This window comes from Mobula hypostoma, chromosome 1 (genome assembly GCF_963921235.1).
Source record: "Mobula hypostoma chromosome 1, sMobHyp1.1, whole genome shotgun sequence".
NCBI lineage: Eukaryota > Metazoa > Chordata > Chondrichthyes > Myliobatiformes > Myliobatidae > Mobula > Mobula hypostoma.
The window spans coordinates 91,120,849-91,148,656 of NC_086097.1; the positions used below are offsets into that span (position 1 = coordinate 91,120,849).

At 43.6% G+C, this 27,808-nt stretch overlaps 1 protein-coding gene across 5 annotated transcripts in view; it reads left to right on the top strand.

Annotated features, from left to right (window-relative positions):
- Positions 1-15,580, top strand: part of tmem121aa (transmembrane protein 121Aa) — an 87,722-nt gene extending 72,142 nt beyond the window's left edge. For 4 of the 5 annotated variants that reach the window (XM_063072754.1, XM_063072842.1, XM_063073015.1 and 1 more), the window contains one exon: positions 12,575-15,580. In XM_063072754.1, coding sequence (XP_062928824.1) covers positions 13,246-14,184 — 939 coding nt within the window. In that variant the 5' untranslated portion in view covers positions 12,575-13,245 and the 3' untranslated portion in view covers positions 14,185-15,580. The remainder of the gene's footprint in view (positions 1-12,574) is intronic. The other variant, XM_063073097.1, reaches the window with a different exon arrangement.
- Positions 15,581-27,808: the final 12,228 nt, after the last annotated feature.

Below are 27,808 nucleotides of genomic sequence, written 5' to 3' on the forward strand. Positions count from 1 at the left end.
TAATTGTGCATGTCATTCTGCTACTTACAAAACTGAGAAAGGGAAACCAGGGAATTATAGACCCTGTGTATAGACGACTGTCTATTCTTCTCCATAGATGCTGCCTGGCCTGCTGAGCTCCTCCAGCATTTTGTGTGTGTCACTCTGGATTTGCAGCATCTGCAGATACGCTTGTATTTGTAATTACAGACCAGCTTGCCAGCCATCTATTGTCACGAAATTAGTAGAGCTCTTAAAAAGAATCGAGAGGCTGAACCCCTTGAAAACTGTCAACTGGAGTTAGCATAGATCCATAAAGGGCAGGTCATACTTGTCAAAATTGATTGACTATTTTGATGAGGTCAGAGAGTCAGAGAGTCACTCAGCAGAGAAGCAGTTTTTAATCAGTGACTGATGACTGCCTAATAATTGTATCCCCATGGTACCTTTTTCAACAGCAGTTTAATTCACTTTAACTATTGAACCAGAATTGTTCCATAAAACAGGAACTTATTAACACTTGGTCTGAAAAAATACTTAGAGCTGCCAGTAAGAAATCTGGGGAACACTATGTTTCTTTGCACTGACAATGAGCTATTCTTTCCTCTCTCCATTCAGCTCAGTCATTCAGCATACTAAACATTAGACACCCATTTACGGGAATGCTACTCAATCACATTTCATTCACCTCATGTTCTTATTCATTGCTCCCACTCATCTTCACACTCAGGGCAATTTTCAATTGGTAGTCAATTTATCAACCAGCACATCTTTGGGATTCAGGTAGAAACCAAAGAACCCAGAGGGTAATATCATGCTGACACATGAAAAACACACAGATAGTACTCACAGTCATGATTGAAATCGGGTCACTGGAGCTTGGAGGCAGCAGCGCTATAATCTGTGACACAGTGCCAGAAGATTGCCTAAGTATGATTTTGTATGGACCTCCAAAGGGCATGACATAAAGTCCCACAAAAGATACTGTTAGCTAAAGTTGAAGGTTGCTTACTGAGATGGTTTATAAACTGGCTGAAGACCAGGTGAATACAGAGTAAGATGATTAAACTGTGCACACCATAGTTCCCGAGCAGTTGGATTGCGTAGCGGGAGGAAGAGTTGAAAAGAAACGGGAGGGGCAGTCAGGACATTCTGCATGCCATGGTTCCCGAGGGTTGTGGATAATTAGGTGCTGGCAAGGGTCGATAAAAAAAAATTAGGTTTAAGTGGAGCAGTCATTGTGAGAGTGGGGAGTTCAGGCTTTGGCTCATAGAGGAAGTGGCAGGAGGTATTTTTCTCATTTAATTTTTCTTTCTTTCTTATTGCATAGTCAGAGTAGTGGGGATACCTGGCAGGATAGTGGAATGCTCTCTTGTGGCATGTGGGAAGGCATGGAGATCTGCAATATCCCTGGTTATACTCCTGCTCGAAGTGCATCCAGCTGCAGCTTCTTTCAGGGCATGTTGAGGAATTAGAGCTGGAACTGGATGAACTTCGGATCGTTAGGAAGGCTGAGGGATTGATCGACAGGGCATACAGAAGGGTAGATACACCAAAGGTGCAGGACACAGGTAACTGAGTGACTGTCGGGAGGGGGAAAGGGGATAGGCAGGCAGTGCAGAGTACCCCTGTGGCTGTTCCACTCATCAACACTCATCAACACTTTTGATACTGTTGGGGAGGATGACCTAGCAGAGGAAAGCCACAGCAGTCAGGTCTCTGGCATTGAGTCTGGCTCTGTGGCTCAGAAGGGAAGGGGAGAGAAGAGGCGAGCTGTAGTGAAAGAGGATTTGTTGGTTATGGGAACAGACAGGAGGTTTGACGGACAAAAACGAGTTTCCCAGATAGTATGCTGCCTCCCAGATACCAGGGACATCTCGAATGAATGCTAGGACTAAGAATGCTAGTCCTCAGCATTCTTAAGTGGGCGGTTAACAGCCAGAAGTCACGATCCACGTCGGTACCAATGACATGGGTAGGAAGGGGAACAAGGTCTTGTAAAGTGAGTTCAGGGAGTTAGGTACTAAGTTAAAGGACAGGACCTCCAGGGTTGTGATCTCAGAATTGCTACCAGTGTCGCATAGTACTGAGGATAGAAATAGGAAGATGATACAGTTTAAACATGGTGCTTGATTAATAAAGGTATCAAAGGTTATGTGGAGAAGGGAGGAGAATGGGGTTGAGAAGATGATAAATTGGCCTTGATGGAATGGTAGAGCAGACTCAATGTGCCCAATGACCCAAGTCTGTTCCTATGTGGTATGGTCTTATACAAAGCCAGGATTCAAAAGATTGAGCATGGTGGGATAATGTTCTGAGTTGCGTATATTTCAATGCAATGGGTATTGTAGGAAAGGCAGATGAGTTTAGGGCATGGATCAGCATGTGGAATTATGAATTGTCACCATTAGTGAGGCTCGGTTACTGGGGTGTAGGAGAGGCAGTTGGATGTTTCACTGTTCCGTTGTTTTAGATGTGATAGAGTGGGAGGAATGGCATTACTAGTCAGGGAAAATGTCGTGGCAGTGCTCAGACAGAACGGACTGGAGAGCTTGTTCACTGAGGCTGTATGAATGGAGCTGAAGAATAAGAAAGGATGTCCACATTATTGGGATTATATTACAGACCACCCATCCGTCCCAGGATTTAGAGGAGCAAATTTGTAGACAGATCTCAGACTGTTGCAAGAAACATAATGTTGTGATTGTAGGTGATTTTAACTTTGCACACATTGACTGGGACTCCAATAATGTTAAAGGGCTGGATGGGATAGAGTTTATCAAATGTGTTCATGGAAGTTTCCTTAATTAGTTTATAAAGGTCCCAACTAGAGAGAGTATGATACTAGATCTGCAATTAGGGAATGAGACAAGGCAAGTGATAAAGGTTGTATAGGGGAATTGTTTGCATCTAGTGATCATAATGACAGTAGTTTCAAGATAATTATGGAAAAGATAGGTCTAGCCCTCAGGCTGAGATTCTAAATTGGTCAAAAGCCTATTTTGAAGGTAACAAAAAGGAACTGCCAGGTGTGGATCGGGACAGGGACAGGTTGTTTTCTGGCAAAGCTGTATTTGGTAAGTGGGAGGCCTTCAATAGTGAAATTTTGAGAGCAAAGTTTGTATCCTCCTGTAAAAGGCAAGGAATACAGGTTTAGGGAACCTTGGTTTTTAAAAAGATATTGAGGCCGTGGTGAAGAGAAAGAAGGAGATACATACCGGGTATAGGCAGGAAGAAGCAAATGAGGTACTTAAGGAGATTAGGAAATGCAAGATAACTTATATGTTATAACTTATATTTCCTTATATGAAGGAAATCAAGAGGGCTAAAAGAAGGCATGAGTTGCTCTAGCATTCCAAAGGCTCCTACAGGTATATTAGGAGCAAAAGGATAGTGAGGGACAAAATTGGTCATTTTGAAGATCAGAGTGGTCATCTGTGCATGGATCTGAAAGAGATGAGGGAGATCTTAATTTGATTTTTTTGCCTCTGTATTTACTCAGGGCAGAGAGTCTATAGAAGTAAGGCAAAATAGCAGTGAAGTCGTGGACTGTATACAGATTACAGAGGAGGAGGTGTTTGCTGTCTTGAGGTTAGTGCAGAAATTGCATGGGCCTTAGCAGAGATACTTAGAACATCCTTAGCCACCGGTGTGGTGCTGGACAATTGGAGGAAACCTCATGCTGTTCCATTGTTTAAGAAAGGCTATAAGAATAAGCCAGGAAATTATAGTTCAAAGTTCAAAATAAATGCAACTCTGAGATTTATTTTCTTGCAGACATACACAGTAAATCTAAGAAATATAATAGTATCGATGAAAGATTGAATCCAACAGAATGGACAAACAACCAATTTGCAAACGACAACAAACTGTACAAATTTAAAAGTCAAAAAAGAAATAATAAAAAATAACTAAATAATAAATATTGAGATCACGAGATGAAGAATCCTTGGAAGTGAGTCCACTGGTTGTGGCAACAGTTCATTGATGAGGCGAGTGAAGTTGAGTGAAATTATACCCATTGGTTCAAGAGCCTGATGGTTGAGGATAGTAACTGTTCCTGAACCTGGTGGTGTGGGTCTTGATGCTCCTGTGCCTTCTTCCTGATGGCAGCAATGAGAAGAGAGTATTGCTTGAGGCATGGGGGTCCTTGATGATCGACGCTGCTTTCCTACAAAGGCTCTCCATGTGGATGTGCTCAATGGTGGAGAGGGTTTTACCCGTGATGGACTGGGCCTTATTCACTACTTTTTGTAGGATATTCCATTCAAAGGCATTGGTGTTTGCCATCAGTCAATCCACCACACGTCTATAGGTGTTTGTCAAAAGTTCAGATGTCATGATGAATCTTCGCAAACTTCTAAGGAAGTAGAGGCGCTGCCGTGCCTTCTTTGTAATTACACTTATGTGTTCGGTCCAGGACAGGCTGTCTGAAATAATAACACTGAGGATTTTAACATTGCTGACCCTCTCAACCTCTGATCCCCTGGTGAGAACTGACTCAAGGACCTCTGGTTTCCTCTTCCTGAAGTCAATAGTCAGCTCCTTGGTCTTGCTCACATTGAGTGAGACGTTGTAGTTGTGACACCACTCAGCCAGATTTTCAATTTCCTTTATATGTGATGATTCATCACCACCTTTTATTCAGCCAACAACAGTGATGTCATTGGCAAACTTAAATATGGCATTGGAGCTGTGCTTTGCTTCACAGTCATAAGTACAAAGCAAGTAGAACAGGGGGCAAAGCACACAGCCTTGTGGTGTACCTGTACTGATGGAGATTGTGGAGGAGATGTTGTTGGCAGTCCAAAGTGACTGTATTCTGCAAATGAGGAAATTGAGGATTCATTTGCACAGGGAGGTATTGAGGGCAAGGCCTTGAAGCTTATTGATTAGTTCTGAGGGGATGATGGTATTGCATGTCGAGCTGTAGTTGATAGAAAGCATCCTGATGTAAGCATCTTTGCTGTCCAGATATTCCACGGTTGAGTGAAGAGCCAATGAAATGTCATCTGCAGTGCACCTGTTGTGCCCGTAGGCAAAGTGGAGTGGATCCAAGTTGCTTCTCAGGAGTTGATATGTTTCATCATCAAACTCTCAAAGCACTTTGTCAAAATGGACGTAAGTGCTACTGGGTGATAGTTATTGAGGCAGGTCACCACGTTCTTCTTAGGCACCAGTATAATTGAAGCCTACTTGAAGCATTTGGATACCTCAGGCTACTGAAGTGAGAGATTACAGATATGGGGGAGCACTCCAGCCAGTTGATCAGCACAGATCTTTAGTACTCAGTCAGGTACCCCATCCGGGCCAGATGCTTTCCATGGGATCACCCTCCTGAAGGATGCTCTCACGTCTGCTTCAGAGACTGAAGTTACAGGGTCATCGGCAGCTGTGGGAGTTTGTGAAGTTTCCTCCTTCTTTTGATGGTCAAAGCGAGCATGGAAAGCATTAAGTTCATGGGGGAGCGAAGCCTTGTTGTCATCTATGTCACCTGGTTTCACTTTGTAAGAGGTAATAGCAGTCAAGCCCTTCCACAACTGTCGAGCATCCTTCAGTGATTCAAGTTTGGTCTGGAACTGTCACTTCACACATGAAATGGCTTTCCAGAGATCATACCTGGACCTCTTGTATCTGACTGGGTAGCAAATCTGAATGTTATTATCTGGCCCGCAGTAGATTGCAGATCTCATGGTTCATCTGGGGCTTATGGTTAGGGAAGACTGAATGATGTTATGGGGACACACTCATCTACGATTGTTTTTATAAAGTCCATGACAAACTTTGTGTACTTATTCAAGTCCTCTGATGAGTCGTTGAAAACAGTCCAGTCCACTGACACAAAGCAGTCCCATAGCCGGTCCTCTGCCTCCCATGACCACCACTCTGTTGTCCTTATCTCCGGAGCCTTGTTGTTTAGTTTCTGCTTGTATGTAGGTAGGGCAGCCAAATGATCAGATTTCCTAAATGCAGTCTAGGGATAGAATGGTAGGCATTACTTAATATAGTATAGCAGTGGTCGAGTGTGCTGTGAACCCTGGTGCTGCATGTTATACGCTGATGATAACTGGGCAAAGATTTCTTCAAACAAGCCAAAATGAAGTCAACGACTATGATTTGAAATGTGTTTGGGTGGGCTGTTTCTCCTTTGGTGATGGCAGCATTCAATATCTCAGGTGCCTTTTAAATACTGAGATCATATCTGCGTCCACCACTCCCACTAACACCTCGTTCTTCAGTCTCACCACCCTCTGAGTGAAGAAGTTCCCCCTCATGTTCCCCTTAAACATTTCACTTTTCGCCCTTAACCCATAATCTCTAATTCTAGTCTCACTCAACCTCAGTGGAAAAATCCTGCTTGCATTTACCCTTCATAATTTTGTATGCCTCTATCTGTCATGGTCCGGTCCGTGAAGTCCATATTCCGGTTCACGGTCCGGTCCATCGACCCTTGCTCCAGGTTTTCCTGTCTACCCTGTTTCTGTTCCTGTTAAGCACTAATTAAGGCAGCTGATGCTTGTTGGGGCTGGCTGCATAAATACCTTCAGAGAGCAGGATGTGGCTGCTGGATTGTTCTTGTCCTTACTCCTTGTATCCCTTCCCCTGCCTTCTGTTTCCTTGCCTGAAGCCTTGCCGGTAACTCTTGCCTCGCCTGAAGTTCTTGTTTCGCCTTGCATTGCCTGAAGCCTTGCCTTGTCTTGCTGGTAACTCTCGCCTCGTCTCACCTTCAGTCCTGTCCTGGAGCCACCCTGTACCTAGCTGCATTCCTGTCCCTTGCCTCCGCCAGGTAAGTCAGGGCGTATTGCCGTTACCTACGGTTGGTTCTGTCCCTTGCCTCTGTTGGGTAAGCCAGGCCGTCTTAGCATTACCTGCGGTTGGTTCTGTCCCTTCCTGCCCCTTGCCTCCCTTGGGTAAGCCAGGACGTCTTGCTGTTACCTGCGGTTGGTTCTGTCCCTTCCTGTCCCTTGCCTCCGTCCGGTGGTGAACCACGCCTTGACCAGGAGTACCACGCCATGCCCAGGAGTACCGCGCCCTGCCCAGGAGGAGCATCCAACCTCCAGCCTCCAGCCAAGCCTCGCCTCTCCTCAAGTCTCTAGCCTCCTGCCTCCTGCCAAGCCTTGCCTCAAGTCTCTAGCCTCCTGCCTCCTGCCAAGCCTCACCTCAAGTCTCTAGCCTCTAGCCTCAAGCCTGAAGACTCCAGCCTCCTGCCTCGCCTCGCCTCTAGTCTATAGCCTCAAGCCTGAAGACTCCAGCCTCCTGCCTCGCCTCACCTCTAGTCTCTAGCCTCAAGCCTGAAGACCCCAGGTCCTGCCTCCTGCCAATCCTCGCTTCTAATCTCAAGCCTCAAGCCTGAAGAACCCAGCCTCCTGCCTACTGCCAAGCCTCTTCTCAAGTCTCTAGCCTCTAGCCTCAAGCCTGAAGACTCCAACCTCCTGCCTCCTGCCAAGCCTCACCTCAAGTCTCTAGCCTCAAGCCTGAAGACTCCAGCCTCCTGCCTCTTGCCAAGCTTTGCCTCAAGTCTCTAGCCTCTAGCCTCAAGCCTGAAGACTCCAACCTCCTGCCTCCTGCCAAGCCTCGCTTCTAATCTCTAGCCTCAAGCCTGAAGACTCCAGCCTCGTCCTGCCTGCCATCCAAGCCTCGACCTTGCCTAGTTCTGGGGTCTGAGCCAGAGGCAAGACCCAGATACTGGGTCCTTGTCCAGTCTCTGGCTCGGAGTCCAAGCCCGGGCTCCTAGCTCTCTTGTCCAGTCCTGTTCCAGGTTCCCGGTTTTCCTGTCCATGTGCTTGTCCTCGCCCTGTATCCTAGTTCTGTCCCTAGTACTTCAGTGTCTGTGTCTTGCACTTGGGTCCATTCCTAGCTACCTCCTTATGACAGAACGATCCAACTACCCATGGACCCAGCGACACAAACACTGTCGTTTTCCTCTTGCCAGCTGGGGTTCCTTTCTGTTAAATACCCTCCCACCCACCCGGGTCTCCATAGTCTGGATACCCTGTTTGGTCGCCAGGAGACTCCCGTAGGGGCGGTGGAGGGGGAGCGGATACGGTCATGGTCCGGTCCTTGAAGTCCGTATTCCGCTTCACGGTCCGGTCCATCGACCCTTGCTCCAGGATTTCCTGTCTACCCTGTTTCTGTTCCTGTTAAGCACTAATTAAGGCAGCTGATGCTTGTTGGGGCTGGCTGCATAAGTACCTTCAGAGACCAGGGCTTGGCTGCTGGATTGATCTTGTCCTTACTCCTTGTATCCCTTCCTCTGCCTTCTGTTTCCTCGCCTGAAGCCTTGCTTTGTCTTGCTGGTAACTCTTGCCTCGTCTCGCCTTCAGTCTTGTCCTGAAGCCACCCCGTACCTAGCTGCATTCCTGTCCCTTGCCTCCATCGGGTAAGCCAGGCCGTCTTACCGTTACCTGCGGTTGGTTCTATCCCTTCCTGTCCCTTCCCTCCATCGGGTAAGTCAGGCCATATTGCCGTTCCCTACGGTTGGTTCTGTCCCTTCCTGTCCCTTGCCTCCATTGGGTAAGCCAGGCCGTCTTGCCCTTACCTGCTGTTGGTTCTGTCCCTTCCTGTCCCTTGCCTCTGTTGGGTGGTGATCCGCACCCTGCCCAGGAGGAGCACCCAGCCTCCAGCCTCCAGCCTCCAGCCAAGCCTTGCCTCGCCTCAAGTCTCTCGCCTCCTGCCGCAAGTCTCTCGCCTCCTGCCAAGCCTCGCCTCAAGTCTCTAGCCTCTAGTCTCAAGCCTGAGGACTCCAGCCTCCTGCCTCCTGCCAAGTATCACCTCTAGTCTCTAGCCTCAAGCCGGAAGACTCCAACCTCCTGCCTCCTGCCAAGCTTCGCCTCCAGTCTCTAGCCTCTAGCTTCAAGCCTGAAGACTCCAGCCTCCTGCCTCGCCTCACCTCAAGTCTCTAGCCTCTAGCCTCAAGCCTGAAGACTCCAGCTCCTGCCTCTTGCCAAGCTTCGCCTCTAGCCTCTAGCCTCAAGCCTGAAGACTCCAGCCTCCTGCCTCCTGCCAAGCTTTGACTCTAGCCTCTAACCTCAAGCCTGAAGACTCCAGCCTCCTGCCTCCTGCCAAGCCTCACCTCTAGTCTCTAGCCTCAAGCCGGAAGACTCCAGCCTCAAGCCTGAAGACTCCAGCCTCCTGCCTCCTGCCAAGCCTTGACTCTAGTCTCTAGCCTCAAGCCTGAAGAATCCAGCTCCTGCCTCCTGCCAAGCCTCACCTCCAGTCTCTAGCATCAAGCTTCAAGGCTGAAGAATCCAGCCTCCTGCCTCCTGCCAAGCCTCGCCTCTAGTCTCTAGCCTCAAGCCTGAAGACTCCAGCCTCCTGCCTCCTGCCAAGCCTCGCCTCTAGCCTCTAGCCTCAAGCCTGAAGACTCCAGCCTCCTGCCTCCTGCCAAGCCTCGCCTCTGGCCTCTAGCCTCAAGCCTGAAGACTCCAGCCTCGTCCTGACTGCCAGCCAAGCCTCATCCTTGCCTAGTTCTGGGGTCCGAGCCAGAGGCAAGACCCAGGTACTGGGTCCTTGTCCAGTCTCTGGCTCGGAGTCCAAGCCCGGGCTCTTAACTCCGTTCCAGGTTCCCGGTTCTCCTGTCCATGTGCTTGGCCTCGCCCTGTATCCTAGTCCTGTCCCTAGTACTTCAGTGTCTGTGTCTTGCACTTGGGTCCATTCCTAGCCACCTCCTTATAACACTATCAAATTTACCCTCATTCTCTTACGGTCTAGGAATAGAGTCCTAAGCTTTTCAACCTTTTCCTATATCTCTTGAAGACAGAAGCGGGTGAATTTATTATGGGGAACAAGGAAATGGCAGATGAGTTGAACAGGTACTTTGGATCTGTCTTCACTAGGGAAGACACAAACAATCTCCCAAATATAATAGTGGCCAAAGGACCTAGGGTAATGGATGAACTGAAGGAAATTTATATTAGGCAGGAAATGGTATTCGATAGGCTGTTGGGTCTGAAGGCTGATAAGTCCCCGGGACCTGATGGTCTGCATCCCAGGGTACTTAAGGAGGTGGCTTTAGAAATCGTGGATGCATTGGTAATCATTTTCCAATGTTCTGTAGATTCAGGATCAGTTCCTGTGGACTGGAGGGTGGCTAATGTTGTCCCTCTCTTCAAGAAGGGAGGAAGAGAGAAAACAGGGAATTATAGACTGGTTAGCCTGACATCCGTCGTGGGAAAGATGCTGGAGTCAATTATAAAAGATGAATAGCATCTGGATAGCGGTAATAGGATCGGTCTGAGTCAGCATGGATTTACGAAGGGGAAATCGTGCTTGACTAATCTTCTGGAATTTTTTGAGGATATAACTATGAAAATGGACAAGGGAGAGCCAGTTGATGTAGTGTACCTGGACTTTCAGAAAGCCTTTGATAAAGTCCCACATAGGAGATTAGTGGGCAAAATTAGTGCACATGGTATTGGGGGCAGAGTACTGACATGGATTGAAAATTGGCTGACTGACAGGAAACAAAGAGTATCGATTAACGGGTTCCTTTCAGAATGGCAGGCGGTGACCAGTGGGGTACCGCAGGGTTCAGTGCTGGGACCGCAGCTGTTTACAATAGATATTAATGATTTAGATGAGGAAATTAAAAGTAACATTAGCAAACTTGCCGATGACCCAAAGCTGAGTGGCAGTGTGAAATGTGAGGAGGATGTTATGAGAATGCAGGGTGACTTGGACAGGCTGGGTGAGTGGGCAGATGCATGACAGATGCAGTTTAATGTGGATAAATGTGAGGTTATCCACTTTGGTGGTAAGAACAGGAAGGCAGATTATTATCTAAATGGAATCAATTTAGGAAAAGGGGAAGTACAACGAGATCTAGGTGTTCTTGTACATCAGTCACTGAAAGCAAGCATGCAAGTACAGCAGGCAGTGAAGAAAGCTAATGGCATGCTGGCCTTCATAACAAGGGGAATTGAGTATAAGAGCAAAGAGGTCCTTCTGCAGCTGTACAGGGCCCTGGTGAGAGTACTGTGTGCAGTTTTGGTCTCCAAATTTGAGGAAGGACATTCTTGCTATTGAGGGAGTGCAGCATAGATTCACAAGGTTAATTCCCGGGATGGCGGGACTGTCATATGTCGAAAGATTGGAGCGACTGGGCTTGTATACTGTGGAATTTAGAAGGCTGAGAGGGGACGTTATTGAAACATTTAAGATTATTAAGGGATTGGACACGCTGGAGGCAGGAAGCATGTTCCCGCTGATGGGTGAGTCCAGAACCAGAGGCCACAGTTTAAGAAAAAGGGGTGGGCCATTTAGAATGGAGTTGAGGAAAAACTTTTTCACCCAGAGAGTAGTGGATATATGGAATGCTCTGCCCCAGAAGGCTGTGGAGGCCAAGTCTCTGGATGCTTTCAAGAAAGAGATGGATAGAGCTCTTAAAGATAGCGGAATCAAAGGTTATGGGGATAAGGCAGGAACTGGATACTGATTGTGGATGATCAACCATGATCACAGTGAATGGCAGTGCTGGCTCGAAGGGCCGAATGGCCTACTCCTGCACTTATTGTCTATTGTCTATCGTCTATCTCAGGTCCTCTAGTCCTGGCAATATGTTTCTAAATGTTCTCTACACTCTCAATCTTATTGATATCTTTCCCGTAGGTAGGTGACCAAAACTACACACAATACTCCAAATTAGACCTCACCAGATCTTTTACAACTTCAATACAACATCCTAATTCCAGCACTCAGTGCTTTAATTTATGATGATCCTACCTACCTGTGACATCACTTTCAAAGAACTATGGATCTATATTCCGAGATCCCTCTGTTCCACCACACTCTGCAGTGCCCTACTGCTCACCTTGAAAGCTCCACTCTCCTATGTCCCCCCCCCACCCCCACAAAATGCAACACCTCATACTTATTTGCATTAAGTCCCATTTGCCATTTTTCAGGCCGTTATTCCAGCTGGTCGGGCTCCCGCTGCAAGCTTTTATAGCCAGAGAAAATGTCTAATACTCCACCGTAGAGCTAATGCAGCATGGCAGCCTATGGCAAGGACTAGTGGCCATAAATTGGAAGCCAAGTTGATAGTTCCCACCCAAGGATTCCAGCCCAGGCCAATATAGCCCAGGGCCCAAGAAATTCCTCGTGTAGACAAATCAGTTAACTAGCATAAGATTTACTTTCTAATTCTCACTTGTTCTCCATGAGATATGATTAGTCTTGCTTTTTCTGATGGCAGATTTGGCTTGTCCTACTTAGGGAGGTAATGATATACTTGGCCTTCTGGTTGCACACTGTGTTTCACGGTTTCATTTTTGGTCAATCTCCGAAGAACAACATCAAGATCTGAAGCCACCTTGTGTGTCCTTGCAAGATTCCTTGGTCAGGCGTTAAGCTGCTAGCTGCTCATCTGGTGAACCTTTGCAAGCACTGCATGCTGAAGAAAAAAAATTGTTTACCATTTGAAACCCATAAGCTCATAAATATTTTATTTTCAAAAGATTATTCTGACCTTTTTTCCAATATACATCAGTTTGTAGTTGATCAATATGCAGCCGGCAGCACAAAGTTGTGTGATTGTGACCTTTCATCTCTAATGTGCCTCTTTCCTTTTTTTTCTGTCTCTCTACCCCACCCCCAGCCATATATCTCCTTGGTTTCATGGATCCAAAGAGAAAACCAACATCAGGATTACCAGGAGAAGGTCGGTGTTCTGAAAGAATATAATGGATAATGACCAAGTCAGTTTTAGTCCATGGAAAGCAGCTGATGAATATACCACTGCAATCTGGTCCATCCAGAAGAAGATTCATAATTAATTGACAATGCATTCACATCTCAGGCTGACCCCACTTGTTACACTGCTGTTGGCACTGGCATCCCTTCAACCTTTGAACTCTTTATCCATTAGTCAAGAGTCCATCGCTCAGGCATGCCATGCTTTCTCAGGAATCCATGATTTCCAGAGATATGTTTGCTGTTCTCCATCTGATGAAGAGTTACATCATTGCCATTAAAAAAGCACAAGACATTTCAAACATCAATATACCAATTATAAGAGCACGGATGGGAGGAGATTACCAGCAGGAATTGAGGAAGCCTTTAGATTTATCACTGGAATACTGGAGGTAATAGCTAACTATATTTTCGATCAGCAGATCAAAATAATAGGAGCAATCATCTTTGGCTACCTTATCTTCATTTTAGTAGTGCATTTGACCTTTTGTATTCTTCAGCTACGTGGAGATATTCCTTTAGTCCTGACAGGACAGCCCTGCAGTACTGGCTGAAAGGTGCTCCTTGACCACTAACATGGTCCTTCCTCCACCCGACAGGCGCCATGTGTGCCTCTCCACCATTGTCATCATGAGCAGCATGGCCTTCATGGACGCCTACCTGGTGGAGCAAAACCAGGGCCCTCGGAAGATTGGGGTCTGTATCATTGTGCTGGTTGGAGATATCTGCTTCCTCATCGTGTTGCGGTACGTGGCAGTCTGGGTCGGAGCTGAGGTAAAGACCGCCAAGCGTGGATATGCCATGATACTCTGGTTTCTGTACATATTCGTTCTGGAGATTAAGCTCTACTTTATTTTTCAGAACTACAAGGCTGAGAAAAAGAACACAGACATAGTCGCACGAAAGGCACTGACCTTACTGCTTTCTATCTGTGTGCCCGGGCTATACCTCATCTTGATCGCCTTAGACAGCATGGACTATGTCAGGACTTTCAGAAAGAAAGAGGATCTAAGAGGACGTCTGTTCTGGGTAGCCCTGGATTTGTTGGATATTTTGGACATCCAAGCCAATCTCTGGGAACCACATAAGTCTGGCCTTCCCATGTGGGCAGAGGGACTCATGTTTTTCTACTGCTACATTCTCTTGCTCATTCTGCCATGTGTGTCTCTCAGTGAGATCAGCATGCAAGGTGAGCACATAGCCCCTCAAAAGATGATGCTATATCCTGTGTTAAGCTTGGTAACCATCAACATAGTGACAATATTCATCCGATCAATTAACATGTTACTGTTCCGAGACAGTCGGGTTTCGACTATATTTATTGGTAAGAACATCATCGCGATAGCCACCAAGACTTGCTCTTTTGTAGAGTATCAGAAACAGGTCAAGAATTTCCCAGAGAATGCAATAGCCCTCGAGCTCCAGCAGAATTCCATCCCTCACAGTCAGAGCATCCACAATACACAAGCTGTCCCACATGACCAAACCCCAACCGGAGAAATAGTGGACACATGACAGCAAGCAAGTCAACTATGAACTGGGAAACAGATCATTTCCAAAAGTAGTCCAGGAAGAGTAACAATGGGAAAGAAATACTTCCAGACTCTGGGTGGCAATGACTGCTCCATATCCAATAAGAATCCATGGATGGGCTAACAGCAATCTGTGCTCACCCCACTCTCAATTTTCTCTTCTTCCTATTGCTGACCTCTTGCTATAACTCAGGTATGACAAGGAGAATTTGACGACAGCTCTGGGATGGTTACAAAACAACTCTTCAAAAGAATACTCTTGCCCTGGAACTTGAAGCCACCAAAAGAAGTCACAACTAGGTGTTTTTATTCCATAGTCAATGACCTATTGGATTTGTCATTCTCAAGACCAAGACTTTAATGTCCAAATTTCTAACATCTGAAATGAATGTGTTTATTATGATGGCAACCATTTTACAAACATATTTTGAGATCTAACTGTATTTTCAGATGCAGAGTATTTAAATTATTTCAGAAATTACATTTCTGCCAAATTTTAACAGAAGACATCTGGGAAAGTAAAGGAAAGGATGTGAATTAACCTTGCTGTGTCTCTGACTGATTGGCCTTGAATTGTTACCTCTTTCTGTGCAGGTAGATGTGCATTATCTCGTTGCCTTCATCTCTTTCACACTTCCAACTCATGATTGTTAATTTAATCCCAAAATCTGCAACTCCTGAGAAATCCACTCAGGCTTTTGATCTAAGCCACTGATGGAAGCTGATGGCCAGTGCAACAATGAAAAGACATGTTAAAATTTGACCATAGATCAAATCACAAGCAGTTGTTGCCATGAAGTCCACAGTCATGCAGAACAGAAACAGACACGCTGTCCATAAATTATGTATTGCTTCAAAATAACATAATGGAAAGGTTTAAATGTGTATTTCATCCATTTTAATCACAAGATTATGTTCTTCCATTGGAGTTCTTCCATTGGACTTTTTATACGTTGATAGACTAAACCACGTCTCATCTAATTGCTTGTGTGAATTCCAGCACTGTTTATTTAATGGGGTTGAGGAAACACTTTTGGATAACCAGATTAAGTTGACAAAGAAAGCAACCATGATTTGTTAATAAACAGCTGTGAGCCAGTGGGGTTTATGAAGCATATTGTAAATCTAAAGTTACTGGTGGAAGAAGAAAAGTGAGAAAAGGAATTACTCAATTTCAAGCACAGTAGGTGTGCTTTTCTGAGTCTCTTTCTTGTGCTTGGTGTACATTGTCAGTCCATCCCTGTCATTACCGAGCTAACAGGCGCTGGTGTCTGCAAAGAGGCACTCACTCCCCCATCAGTCACTCAAATGCAAGGTTACATTAAATCATTTTTCATGTTTGTGTTCTCACAGAGAAAGGTAGGAACTGAGTTGAATTGCTTAAGATGAAATAAAAGATATTTGTTTGACAAACAATGTGGACTTATCATATTGGAATAATGAGGGGAAATTTCAGGGTTTAATAAGAAATCTGAGCTCAAGAAATCAACTCTTCCCAATAGAAAAATAAATAGTGTAACAATGCTGTTTTAAACAGAAAACTGTTATATCTTAAAGATCGCACTTTTGATTAATTTTGTCACATTAGTTATTCATTTTTCAGGTTTTGCTTATCATTACAAAACCCAAACTATGGCTATATTTAAGGAGAGGCTAGATCAGTATATAGGGATAACGAATTTGAGGTTCAAACATAGTTTCAGATGAAGAAGGACAGGAGGAGGCTCAAGTGGAACATAAATACAAACATGGCTGGGCTGAGTGGTATGTTCCAATATCCTATACAATCTTGTTCCTCAAAGTAAGAAGATTATTGGCTCAAGCTCTAATCCAGAGGCTTGAGTTCATAACCCAGCCTACTGTAGCCTGTACTGTGCTAAGAGAGTACTGTATGTTCCACCTTTTCGATGAAATGCTATTGAGGTTCTCCAAGACCCTATTAGCCCTTTCAGGTGAAATTAGAATATGTCATAACACTACAGGAAAAGGGTTCCTGGTCAATACTTCAACCAATATCACATGACCATGTCACTATTCCCAATAATAAAAACAGTTACAGAGTCATGCAGCACACAAAGGGACTCTTCAGCCCAACTCATCTGTGCTGACCAAAACATCCATCCAAGCTTGTCCCATTTACCCATGTTTAACCATATCCTTCTCAACCTTTTTTATCCTTGTGTCTGTCCAAAGTTGTAATTGTACCTGCCTCATACATTCCTGGCAGCTAATTTTATATACGTACCACCCTCTGTATAAAAAAAGTTTCCCCTCAGGTTAGTACATAGAATAGTACAGCACAGTACAGGCCCTTCGGCCCACAATGTTGTGCCTTTACTGTGCGTACTATTCTATGTTAATAAATCTTTCCACTCACCTTAAGTCCGTGCCCTCTAGTTCTTGATTCTGCAACTTTGGGGTAAAGACTGAGTGTGTTCACCTTATCAATGCACCACATGACTTTATGCACTTCTATAAGATCAATTCTCAATCTCCTGTGCTCCAAGGAAAAATGCTCTGGTCTGTTCAACTTCTTCCTGTAACTGTCCACCCAGCAATGGCTGCATCTTTCTAAATCTTTTCCTGCACTCTTCAGTTTAATAACACATTTCCTTATGCAGAGTGGTAAAAACGGAACACAATAATCCAAGTACTGCTTCACCAGTGTCTTGTACAACTGCTAGCTAACCTCCCAGTTTCTTTACTCAGTGCTCTGAGTTTTGCAGGGCAGTGTGCTAAAGACCTTCTTCACCACCCTGTGACTCCACTTTCAAGGAACCATGTACCTGAGCATCAAAGTCCCTCTGTTCTATATCACTTTTCAAAGCTCTACTGTTTACTGTGAAAGTCCTACCTTGATTTGACTTACCAAAATGCAAAATCTCACACTCATCTGAATTAAACATCATTTGCCTTTTTCTGGCCTACTAATTCAGCTTATTAACATGGGATATAAATCCTAATAATGATCTCCACTGCTAATGATACCAATATCTAGCACCCTTCTGCAAACTTAATAACCATGCCCTTTAGATTCTCATCCAATCATTGATATTGATGACAAACAACATTTGGCTCAGCACCGACACCTGAAGCACAAAACTAATCACCTCAACGTTCCACCATCACCCTCTGTATTTCCAATTAGCCACCACTCCTGGATTTCATACTATCTAACTTTCCAGAGCAGCCTACCACATGGAACTTTATCAAAGACCCTACTGAAATCCATATAAACTGTCTACTGCCATACCATCATCACCTTTCTAGTCACTTCATCAAAAAAAAATTCAACCAAGTTCTAAAGCGTAAAGCCGTTTTGACTACCCCAGTCTAGCCCTGTCTTTCCATGTTTCAAAGGTACATTTAATGCCAAAGAAATGTATACAATATACATCCTGAAATGCTTTTTCTTCGCAACCATCCACAAAAACTGAGGAGTGCCCCCAAAGAATGAATGACATTTAAATGTTAGGTCCCCAAAGTCCTCCCCAGCTCCCCTACTTCCCGTGCCTAAGCGGCAGCTAGCAAAGATCCCCCTCCCCCCACTGGCAAAAAAAAACATCTGCACCCACTATCGAGCACTCAACCATGAGCAAAGCAACAACAAAGACACAGGTTTGCAGTACCTCGAAGACTACCTATTCACACGGTATTTGACATGCCACAGGCTCTCTCTCTCCCTAATAAGGGAGAAAGCGATGTCTCCATTTCACAGCAAGGGGGGAGACATAATAAACAACTCACTGGTTTATGAAGTTAAAAGTCTGTTGTGTTGATTTTTTCCGAGCTCTGTGTCCAAAGATCTCGATCTCTGGGCACACAGCCAGAGATCTTCCATCTCCATTGACACCGATCTCCTGCAGAGGAAACGACCTCCGATCCCTCCGTCTCCAGAGCCACAAAATCTCAGTCCTCCGAAGGTGAGCAAAGCACTTAGGCCGAGCCCTTGGCGTGCTGAACAATGGCCATTCATGAAACCCCGAGAGCAGGTTCCATTCCGCAAAGAACTGTAGTCAGCGTGTAACTCCAGGTCAGGGTCTTCAAAAGAACCCTGAAAGGGAAAAATAGAGATATTAAAGATGGAAATAGAGCCGTTTCCGAAGAGGCAAGCAAAGGAGTTGCCGTTAGGTGCCATTAATCCTCCTAAGCTATACCTGTATAGCATATCCTTCAGATTCCTCTTCAGTAACTTACAGGCCACAGATTTTAAGCTTTCTGGTCTTTGGTCTTTTGCAGCCCTTCTTAAATTAAGGAACGGCATTTACTATCCTCCAATCTTCTGGCACCTGACCTATGGCTAACATTGATGCAAGTATCTTAGCCAGGGTTCTTGCAATAACTGCCCTAAATGCATCCAGTGACCTAGCCCCCACAGCCACCTGTGGCAGTGAATTCCACAGATTCACCACCCTCTGGCTAAAGAAATTCCTTCTCATCTCTGTTCTAAATGTATGTCCCTCTATTTGAGGTTGTGCTGTCTAGTCCTAGACTCCCCCACCAAAGGAAACATTGTCTCCACATCCACTTTACTTAGCCATTTCAACATTCGATAGGTGTTAATGAGATCCCCCTCTCATTCTTCTAAATTCCTGTGATTACAGGGACAGAGCCTTCAATCACTGTTCGTATCATAACTCTTTCATTCTTGGATTCCCATGAACCTCCTCTGAACCCATTCCAATGTCAGCACATCCTTTGTTAAATAAGGGAACCAAAACTGCACAGCATCCCATCCTTGATTTTATTATCTAGTCTTCTTGAAATGAATATTAAAGTTGCTTTTGCCCTCCTCACCACCGAATTAACCTGGAAATTAACCTTTAGAGAATCTTGTACGAGGACTTTGAAATTCCTTTGCACCTTGGATTTTTGAATTTTTTCCTCACTTAGAAATTAGTCTATGCTTCTATTCCTTCTGCCAAAGTGCATGACTATACACTTCCTGGCACTGTATTCTGTCTGCAACCTCTTTGCCCATTCTCCTAATTTGTCTAAATTCTTCTGCACCCTCTCTGCTTCCTCAACAGTACCTGCCCCTCCACCTATCTTTGTAATGAACCGCAAACTTTGCCACAAAGCCATCAATTTCATCATCGAAATTGTTGACATATAATGTAGAGAAAAGCGGTCCCAATACAGAACCTTATGGAACACCACTAGTCACTGGCAACCAATCCAAAAAGATCCCTTTATTCCCACTCTTTGCCTCCTGTCAATCAGCCATTGCTCTATCTATGCTAGTACCTTTCCTGTAATGACCTGGGCTCTTATCTTGTTTAGCAGAAAGAATTCCAACAGATTTGTCAGGCAAGATTTTCCCTTGAGGAAACCATGCTGACTTTGGGCTATATTCTCATGTGCCTCCAAGTACCCCAAAACTTCATCATTAACAAACGACTCCAACATCTTCCCAACCACTGAGATCAGGCTATCTGGCCTATAATTTCCTTTCTTCTGCCTCCTTCCCTTCTTGAAGAGTGGAGTGACATTTGCAATTTTCCAGTACTCCAGAGCCATGCTGGAATCCATTATTTCTTTAAGGGTCATTACTAATGCCTCCACAATCTCTCCAGCAACCTCTTTTAGAAACCTGGGGAGTAGGCCGTCTGGTGCAGTTGACTTATCTACCTTCAGACCTTCCATTTCCCAAGCACAATCTCCTTAGAAATAACAACTATACTCATTTCCTCCCCCTGACACTCTTGAACTTCTGGCATATTACCAATGTCTCCCACGATGTCTTTCGCCATTTCTTTGTCCTCTTTACTATCTCTGCAGCATTATTTCCCAGCAGTCCAATATCTACTTTTGGCTCTCATTTTCTCTTTATATATCTGAAAAAGGTTTTGGTATCATTTTGATATTATTGGTATAGAAACATAGAAACATAGAAAATAGGTGCAGGAGTAGGCCATTCGGCCCTTCGAGCCTGCACCGCCATTTATTATGATCATGGCTGATCATCCAACTCAGAACCCAGCCTTCCCTCCATACCCCCTGACCCCTGTAGCCACAAGGGCCATATCTAACTTCCTTTTAAACATAGCTAATGAACTGGCCTCAACAGTTTGCTGTGGCAGAGAATTCCACAGATTCACCACTCTCTGTGTGAAGAAGTTTTTCCTAACCTCGGTCCTAAAAGGCTTCCCCTCTATCCTCAAACTGTGACCCCTCGTTCTAGACCTCCCCAACATCGGGAACAATCTTCCCGCATCTAGCCTGTCCAATCCCTTTAGGATCTTATACGTTTCAATCAGATCCCCCCTCAATCTTCTAAATTCCAACGAGTACAAGCCCAGTTCATCCAGTCTTTCTTCATATGAAAGACCTGCCATCCCAGGAATCAATCTGGTGAACCTTCTTTGTACTCCCTCTATGGCAAAGATGTCTTTCCTCAGATTAGGGGACCAAAACTGCACACAATACATCTTTTCTCCACTTATGGCTTTTTAGTTTCCTTTAGTTGGTTTTTAGTACTGATACATTTTACCTTAGCTTCTCCCTCTCAAATTGCAGGGTGACCTCCATCATATTATGATCATTGATTCCTAAGGGTCCATTATCTTAAGCTCCCATAACATATCCAGTTCATTACATACATCCAATCCAGAATTGTAGAACCACAAGCTGAGAATTGGTCAACTACAAGCTGCTCCAAAAAGCTATCCCACATTTTTTTTTGTCTTGGGATCCAGCGTCAACTTGATTTTCCCATTCTATCTGCATATTGAAATCCCCCATAACAAATATAACATTGCCTTTTCAACATGTTTTTTTTTCTATTTCCCACTGTAATTTGCAGACCACATCTTTCCTGCTGTTCAGAGGCCCATCAAGGTCTTCCTACCCTTGCAGTTTCTTAATTCTACCTATATTCCAATCCTATGGTATGTCTTTTTACCAGCAAAGGCACTCTACCCCCTTCCTACCTGCCTGTCCTTTCAATAGATTGTGTATCTTTGGATATTAAGCTCCCAACTAGAATCATCTTTCAGCCATGACTATGTGATACCCACAATGTCATACTTGCCATTCTTAGTTGTGCTACAAGATCATCTACCTTATTCTGCATACTGCATGTAATAAACTATAACACCTTCCGTCCTGTATTTGTCACCCTTTACAATTTGGTCCACCTTTTCCACTGCATCCTATTCCTCCCACTGCAATTTTTCCCTATCATCTGCCCATCCCTCCTGACAGCCTCACTATACACTACCTCTGCTAGTAAACCCACATCCTTATCCTCAGCCCTATCACACTGGTCCCCACCTCCCTGCCAAATTAGTTAAACCCTCCCTAACCAGCCTACAAGGATATTGGTCCCCCCTGGGTTCAGATGTAACCCATCACTTTTGTACAGGGTGTACTTACCCCAGAAGAGATCTAAATGATCCATAAATCTGCCCCCTGCACCAGTTCCTCAGCCACGCATTCACCTGTCAAATCATCCTATTCTTGCCCTCACTGGCATGTGAATAAGCAGCAATCCAGAGATTACTACCCTGGAGGTCCTGCCTTTTAGCTTTCCAACCTGGCTCTCGAAATTTTCTCTTTAGGACCTCCTCCCTTTTCCTCCCTATGTACCAGGACATCTGGTTGCTCATCCTCCCGCTTTACTATGTCGTGGATATGTTCGAGTCTTCCCACACCTTGGCACAAGTTCTTGGACAAGTTGTTTCTGGTCAGGCCCTGTAGATTTGTTTAACTTCATACATTTTAAGACATCTAGTACTTATTCTATAGTTAAGCAGACTACCCTTAAAATATCCCCATTAAATTTCCTTCATTCCCAAGTCTTCATGCTTTTCTCCCATCTCCAGCTGCTCTACACAAAGGTGTCCGTTTGGTCTCTTAGGGGCCCTATTCTTGCTCCAGATACCGTTTTTCCTAAATATGCTTAATCTTCTCTGACAAATTCAGCTTATGCCCCTTTTTGCCCCCCCCCCATTTTCTTTTAGTGTATACACCTGTTTCTCTATAAATTTTTCACTGTATTTCTTGATGTTGCAGCTGCAGCTAAGTTTTTATAAATATATCACTGGTTGAACGTGTTTCAGATATCAAAGTTGAAAGGAATTATATAAATCCAAGTTATCTTGGATCAATAGGTGTTAAATAGGTGATATGGGAAGGGTCGTACCTAAATAGCATTTGGTCATGCAAGTCTACTGTTAATCCAACCTTCTATCGGATAAAATTTAATCTTTCAATTCAGCTACTTATATTTTAGGCAGGTCTTTCATAAATGTACAATTAATATTTATGCAATTTATGAGTCTGTACATGAAAACTTTACAGCTGAAGCTTATCCACCATTGAAAATAGACGAGTAAAGGTGGAGGAAAAACATCAAGGGTATTCACCATCAACAAAATTATCTAAATTCCTCTGTTTCTGAATTCATGTCACAATGAATATTAAGAAAATAATATTTAGGTAGAGTTCTGAATATCAACATCTAATCTTAATGCCAGCAGCCAGTAACAAATGAAGCTATCTGTCACCTTTTAAAATTAATTTAATCCAACTGTGTCAATGATTAATGATAGAGATGTAGATATGCTGATTTTACTTTGAGGGTTGTGGTATTTAATCTATGCATTACTGGCTTTCCAATCAGAATTACATACAATTTACATTATAGGCATAAATATTTAGTCCAACAGTTCTAAGCTGCACATAATATTTTCCTTTATCATCTAACTGTATCACCATATCCTTCTTCTCTTTATCATCCATCTATTAATCTTGGGGTAGGCTCAAGGGTGATGTGAGGGGTAAGTTTTTTACTCAGAGGGTCGTGGATGCCTCAACTGCGCTGCCTGGTATGGTGGTAAAGGCAAATACATTAGAGCGTTTAAACAGACATTTGGATAGACACATGGATATAAGGAAGATGGAGGGATATGGGCATGGTGTAGGTTGGAGGGATTAGTGTTTGGGTGTTTTTGATTTGCTAGCTGGTTTGGCACAACATTGTGGGTTGAATGGTCTGGTTCTAGCTCCTAATCTAATTCTCTTTGTCTGAATGTAGTAAAATTAAATTACATCTTGCAGACTGCTGAGAGCATGATTGTGATGAAGTAAGTACTTCTGCTGTGTCCCAATCATGACTCTCCTAGTCAATTAAAATTAGGTTGCATCTTTTGAGAAGCATGTTACACATCAGCACACAAAGATCAGAATGGCTTTTTCCACTAGTTTTTCCCTCCTCCACACAGCAATTCCTCCCTCAACAACGTTATGCACAGGGGAAGAAATTACAATAGGAGATTGAACGGAGGGGAGGGGAGGAGAAGATGGTGGCGCAACGCATGTTCCGAAATGATATCGTATTTGTTAAGTAGGGGCCGTGCACAATCCTGATTTGAAGGAGACAGACGCGAGAAGCACGGAGGAACATCTGGAGAAACTTCTGAAATGCCTGCTTCGCTGCCGCTGCTACTGTGCGATCGAGAATCTCCGGAGACAAAGGCCCCAAATCCTCGGCTTTGCCTATTGCCTGTTGCTGGGGCTGGGGTCGAAGCGCTCGGCAGAGATGGTGCTCGGTGCCAGAGGGCTGGTCGGAGGCTCGAAGTTTTCAGAAGGACTCAAGAGTTGGTTGTGGTCGGGTGCTTCCAGGGTGCTGCATAGGCAAGTTTGCAGCTCTGGAGGTTCATGGTAGGGAGAGTTTCTTCCTTCTACCATCTGCGTGAGACAATGGGACTTGCGACAGACTTTGAGACTTTTATTTTTACTGTGCCCATGGTCTGTGCTTTATCAAATTACGGTATTGCTTTGCACTGTTGTAACTATATGTTATAATTATGTGGTTTTTGTCAGTTTTTTCAGTCTTGTTTTGTCTTGTGTTTCTGTGATATCATTCTGGAGGAACATTGTATCACTTCTTAATGCATGCATTACTAAATGACAGTAAAAGAGGACAGTGTGTCCTCATAATCTAATCTAAAAGATATCTAAAAAGGGGAAATGAGACAGTGGGGTCAGGAGGGATTTTAATATGTAGGGTGATGTGGATTGGGAAAATCAGGTTGGTGCCAGATCCCATGAGTAGAAGTTTGTACATTACCAGTGAGACAGCTTTGTACAGAAGTTTGTGGTCAAGCCCACTAGAGGAAAGACAATTCTAGATCAGGTGTTGTGTAATGAATCAGATTTGATTAGGCACCTTAACATAAAGGAATCCTTAGGAGGCAGTAACCATAATATGATAGAATTCACCCTGCATTTTGAGGGAGAAGCAAAAATTGGACATATCAGATGAGAGAGAGGAGCTACCCAGAGTTGATTAGAAGGGGACATGAGCGGGGATAAAGGCACAGCAGCAGTATCTGAAGTTTCTGGGAGTAATTCGGAAAACATGGCATCAGTTCATCCTGAAGAAGAAGCATTCTAAAGAGAGGATGAGACAAGCGTAGCTGACAAGGCAAGTCAAAGACAAAATAAAAGTAGAAGTAAGGGCAAAGAAAAAAGCAAACATTAATGAGGAGCTGGAGAATTGGGAAGCTTTTAAGAACCAACAGAAGGCAATAATATAAAAGATACTAAAATTTTTTTTAAGATATATAAAGAGTAAGAGAGACAAGAGTGGACATTGGACATCTGGAAAATGACACTGAAGAGGTAGTAAAGAGGAACAAACCAATGTTTCATAAACTAAATAAGTATTTTGCACTGTGGAAGACACCAGCAGCCTGCCAGAAATGTCAGGGAGAAGAAGCAAGTATATTAATAAGTAGAAGGTGTTGAAAGCTCTGAAGGTAGGCAAGTCACCGGGACCAGATGTACTATGCTCCCAGAGTTCTGAAAGAGGTAACGAAGAGATTGTGGAGACATTAGTAATGATCTTTCAAGAATCACTAGGTTCTGGAATGGTTCTGGAGGACTGGAAAATTTCTAAATACCACTACATTCTTTAAGATGGACAGGAGGCAAAAAACTGGAAATTATAAGCTGGCTAGCCAGAATTCAGTAGTTGGCGAGATGAAAGGGATGAGGTTTCTAGGTACTTGGAGGCACAGGATAAAATAAGCCAAAGCCAGCATGGTTTTCTTAAGGGAAAATCCTGCCTGGCAAGTCTGTTGGAATTCTTTAGGGAAGTAACAGGCAGGATAGACAAAAAAGAGTTAATAGATGTTCTTTACCTGGATTTTCAGAAGATCTTTGACAAGATACCACACACGAGGCAATTAAACAAGGTGAGCTCATGGCATTTCAGGAAAGATACTAACATGGACAGAAGATTGGAAGAAGGCAAAGAGTGTAAATAAAAGGGCTTTTACTAGTTGGCTGCAATTGACCAGTGATCTCTGCAGCATTTGGTGGTGGGCCAACTACTTTTCAATTTAATGTTAACGATCTGGATAATGGAATTGATGGTTTTTGGAAAAGGTTGCCGATGATACAAAGAGGGCTGGAGGGACAGGTAGTGTTGAGGAAACAGAGTCCGCAGATGGACTTGATCAGATGAGAAGGAGGACAAAGAAGTTGCAGATGGAATACAGTGTAGGGAAGTATGTGGTCACGCACCTTGGTAGAAAACTAAAAGCATAGACCATTTTCTACATGGGGAGCAAATTCAGAATTTGGAGGTACAAAAAGACTTGGGATTTCTCGTGCAGGATTTCCTAAAGATTTACTAGCAAGTTGAGTTGGTAGTAAGAAATACAAATGTAATATTAGCATTCATTTTGAGAGGACTAGAATATAAGAGTAAGGACGTCATGCTGACACTTTATAAAGCATTGGTCAGACCACATGTGGAGTAATGTCAAAGGTTTTGGGCCCCATATCTAAGAAAGGACATGCTGGCATTGGAAAAGGTGCAGAGGGCATTTATGAGAATGACCCCAGGTATGAAAAGATTAACACTGAGGAGTGTTTGATGACTCTGGACCTGTACATTTTGGAATTTAGAAGAATGAGGGGAGATTTTGTTGAAGCATACCAAATACTGAAAGGCCAAGGTAGAGTGTATATGGAGAGGATGTTTCCATTAGTGGGAGAGTCTAGGAAGAGAGGACATAGCCTCAGTATAGAAGGGCATCCCATTACAACAGAGATAAGGAGGAATTTCTTTATCCAGAGGGTGATGAATCTGTGTAATTCATTGCCACAGATGGCTACGGAGGCCAAGTCATTGGATATATTTAAAGTAGAGGTTGATAGGTTCTTGATTAGTAAGGGTGTCAAAGTTTATGGGGAGAAAGCAGAAAAATGGGTTTGAGACTGAAAATACATCAGCCATGATCAAATGGAGGAGCAGACTTGATGGGCCGACTGGCCTAATTCTTCTTCATCTATGGCCTTATGTTCTAAAACTATCAGAGGCAAACAATTACTTCGTGTTTTTTTTTGCAAAACTACCAATAAGTTTAAGAAATATCTAGATAAGCAGTTACTTCATCTAGATATTAAGGTATGGGTCAAGTGCTGGAAGTTTGGATTAATACTGATGTGCGTGCTGACCAGTGTGAACAATGGCCTGTTTTAAAGCTATCCAACTCAACTCTATGACTTCAAGTTTATTCACCGAAGTCAGAGATAAACGATACTTCCACAAAGCTTTGCCTAATGACTGCAAGCTGTACATGAACTGTCTTTATATTTAATAAATAGCTTATGCCTCCTGTGCTGGGAAACCTCTGATACTTGCAACTTGACAGGGTTTATCTAACAACCCTTACGGCGTGTGAACACAGAAAGATAATGATAAACATACAGGTGGTCAGTCAAGGTTTCAAGTCTAATTTAAAACACCAGAAGATATTTACAAGTCATTACAAATCAAGTAAGCCTGCCTTACATTACACCTGTCTTTCATCCAATGACATCTGGCCTGTTATTCTGATCACACCAGCAATATTGAGCACAATGATTATCCATAGAGTTGTCTTCATTTCCAGCATATATTTGGTTCCAAAGCTTTTGTGAACACATAAACTACCAATTTTACTAAAACTCTATTCTAATTAATATTATTAATAACTATGGTTGTGTAGATGTAGAAGTTAAAAGTTCAAAGTAAATTTATTATCGAAGTACATATATGTCACCAAGTACTACCCTAAGATTCATTTCCTTGCAGACATTCACTGTATAATAAAGAAATACAAAGAATCAATTAAAATCTAAAATTTCAAAGACTGAGGAGCAACCAATGTGTAAAAAATGTAAATAGCAGATACAAAGAAAACAAATAATAATAATAAATAACTAAAACAATAGAGAACATGAATTGTAGAGTCCTTGAAAATGAATCCATAGACTGTGTTCAGTAATAAGTTCAATATTGTGGTGAGTGAAGTTGTCTACATTGGTACAGGAGCCTGATGGTTGAAGGGTCTCATTTATTATCTTTATCTCCAATCTTATGGTGAGTTTTGCAGATTTAACTGGAAGAGAAAATTCAAAGGAAAATAATCAAGGGAAACACATACTGGCCATATTTTCAGGATTAATGAAGCATATTCATTATTAACTTAAAAGAAATTGAAGCCACAGCAGAGATGCAAAGCAACTCTAGCAACATTGGTGATAGACAAGAGATGTCAAAAACTCAGAATCATGGAGTGTTACAGCATGAGAAAAGGCCCTACAGC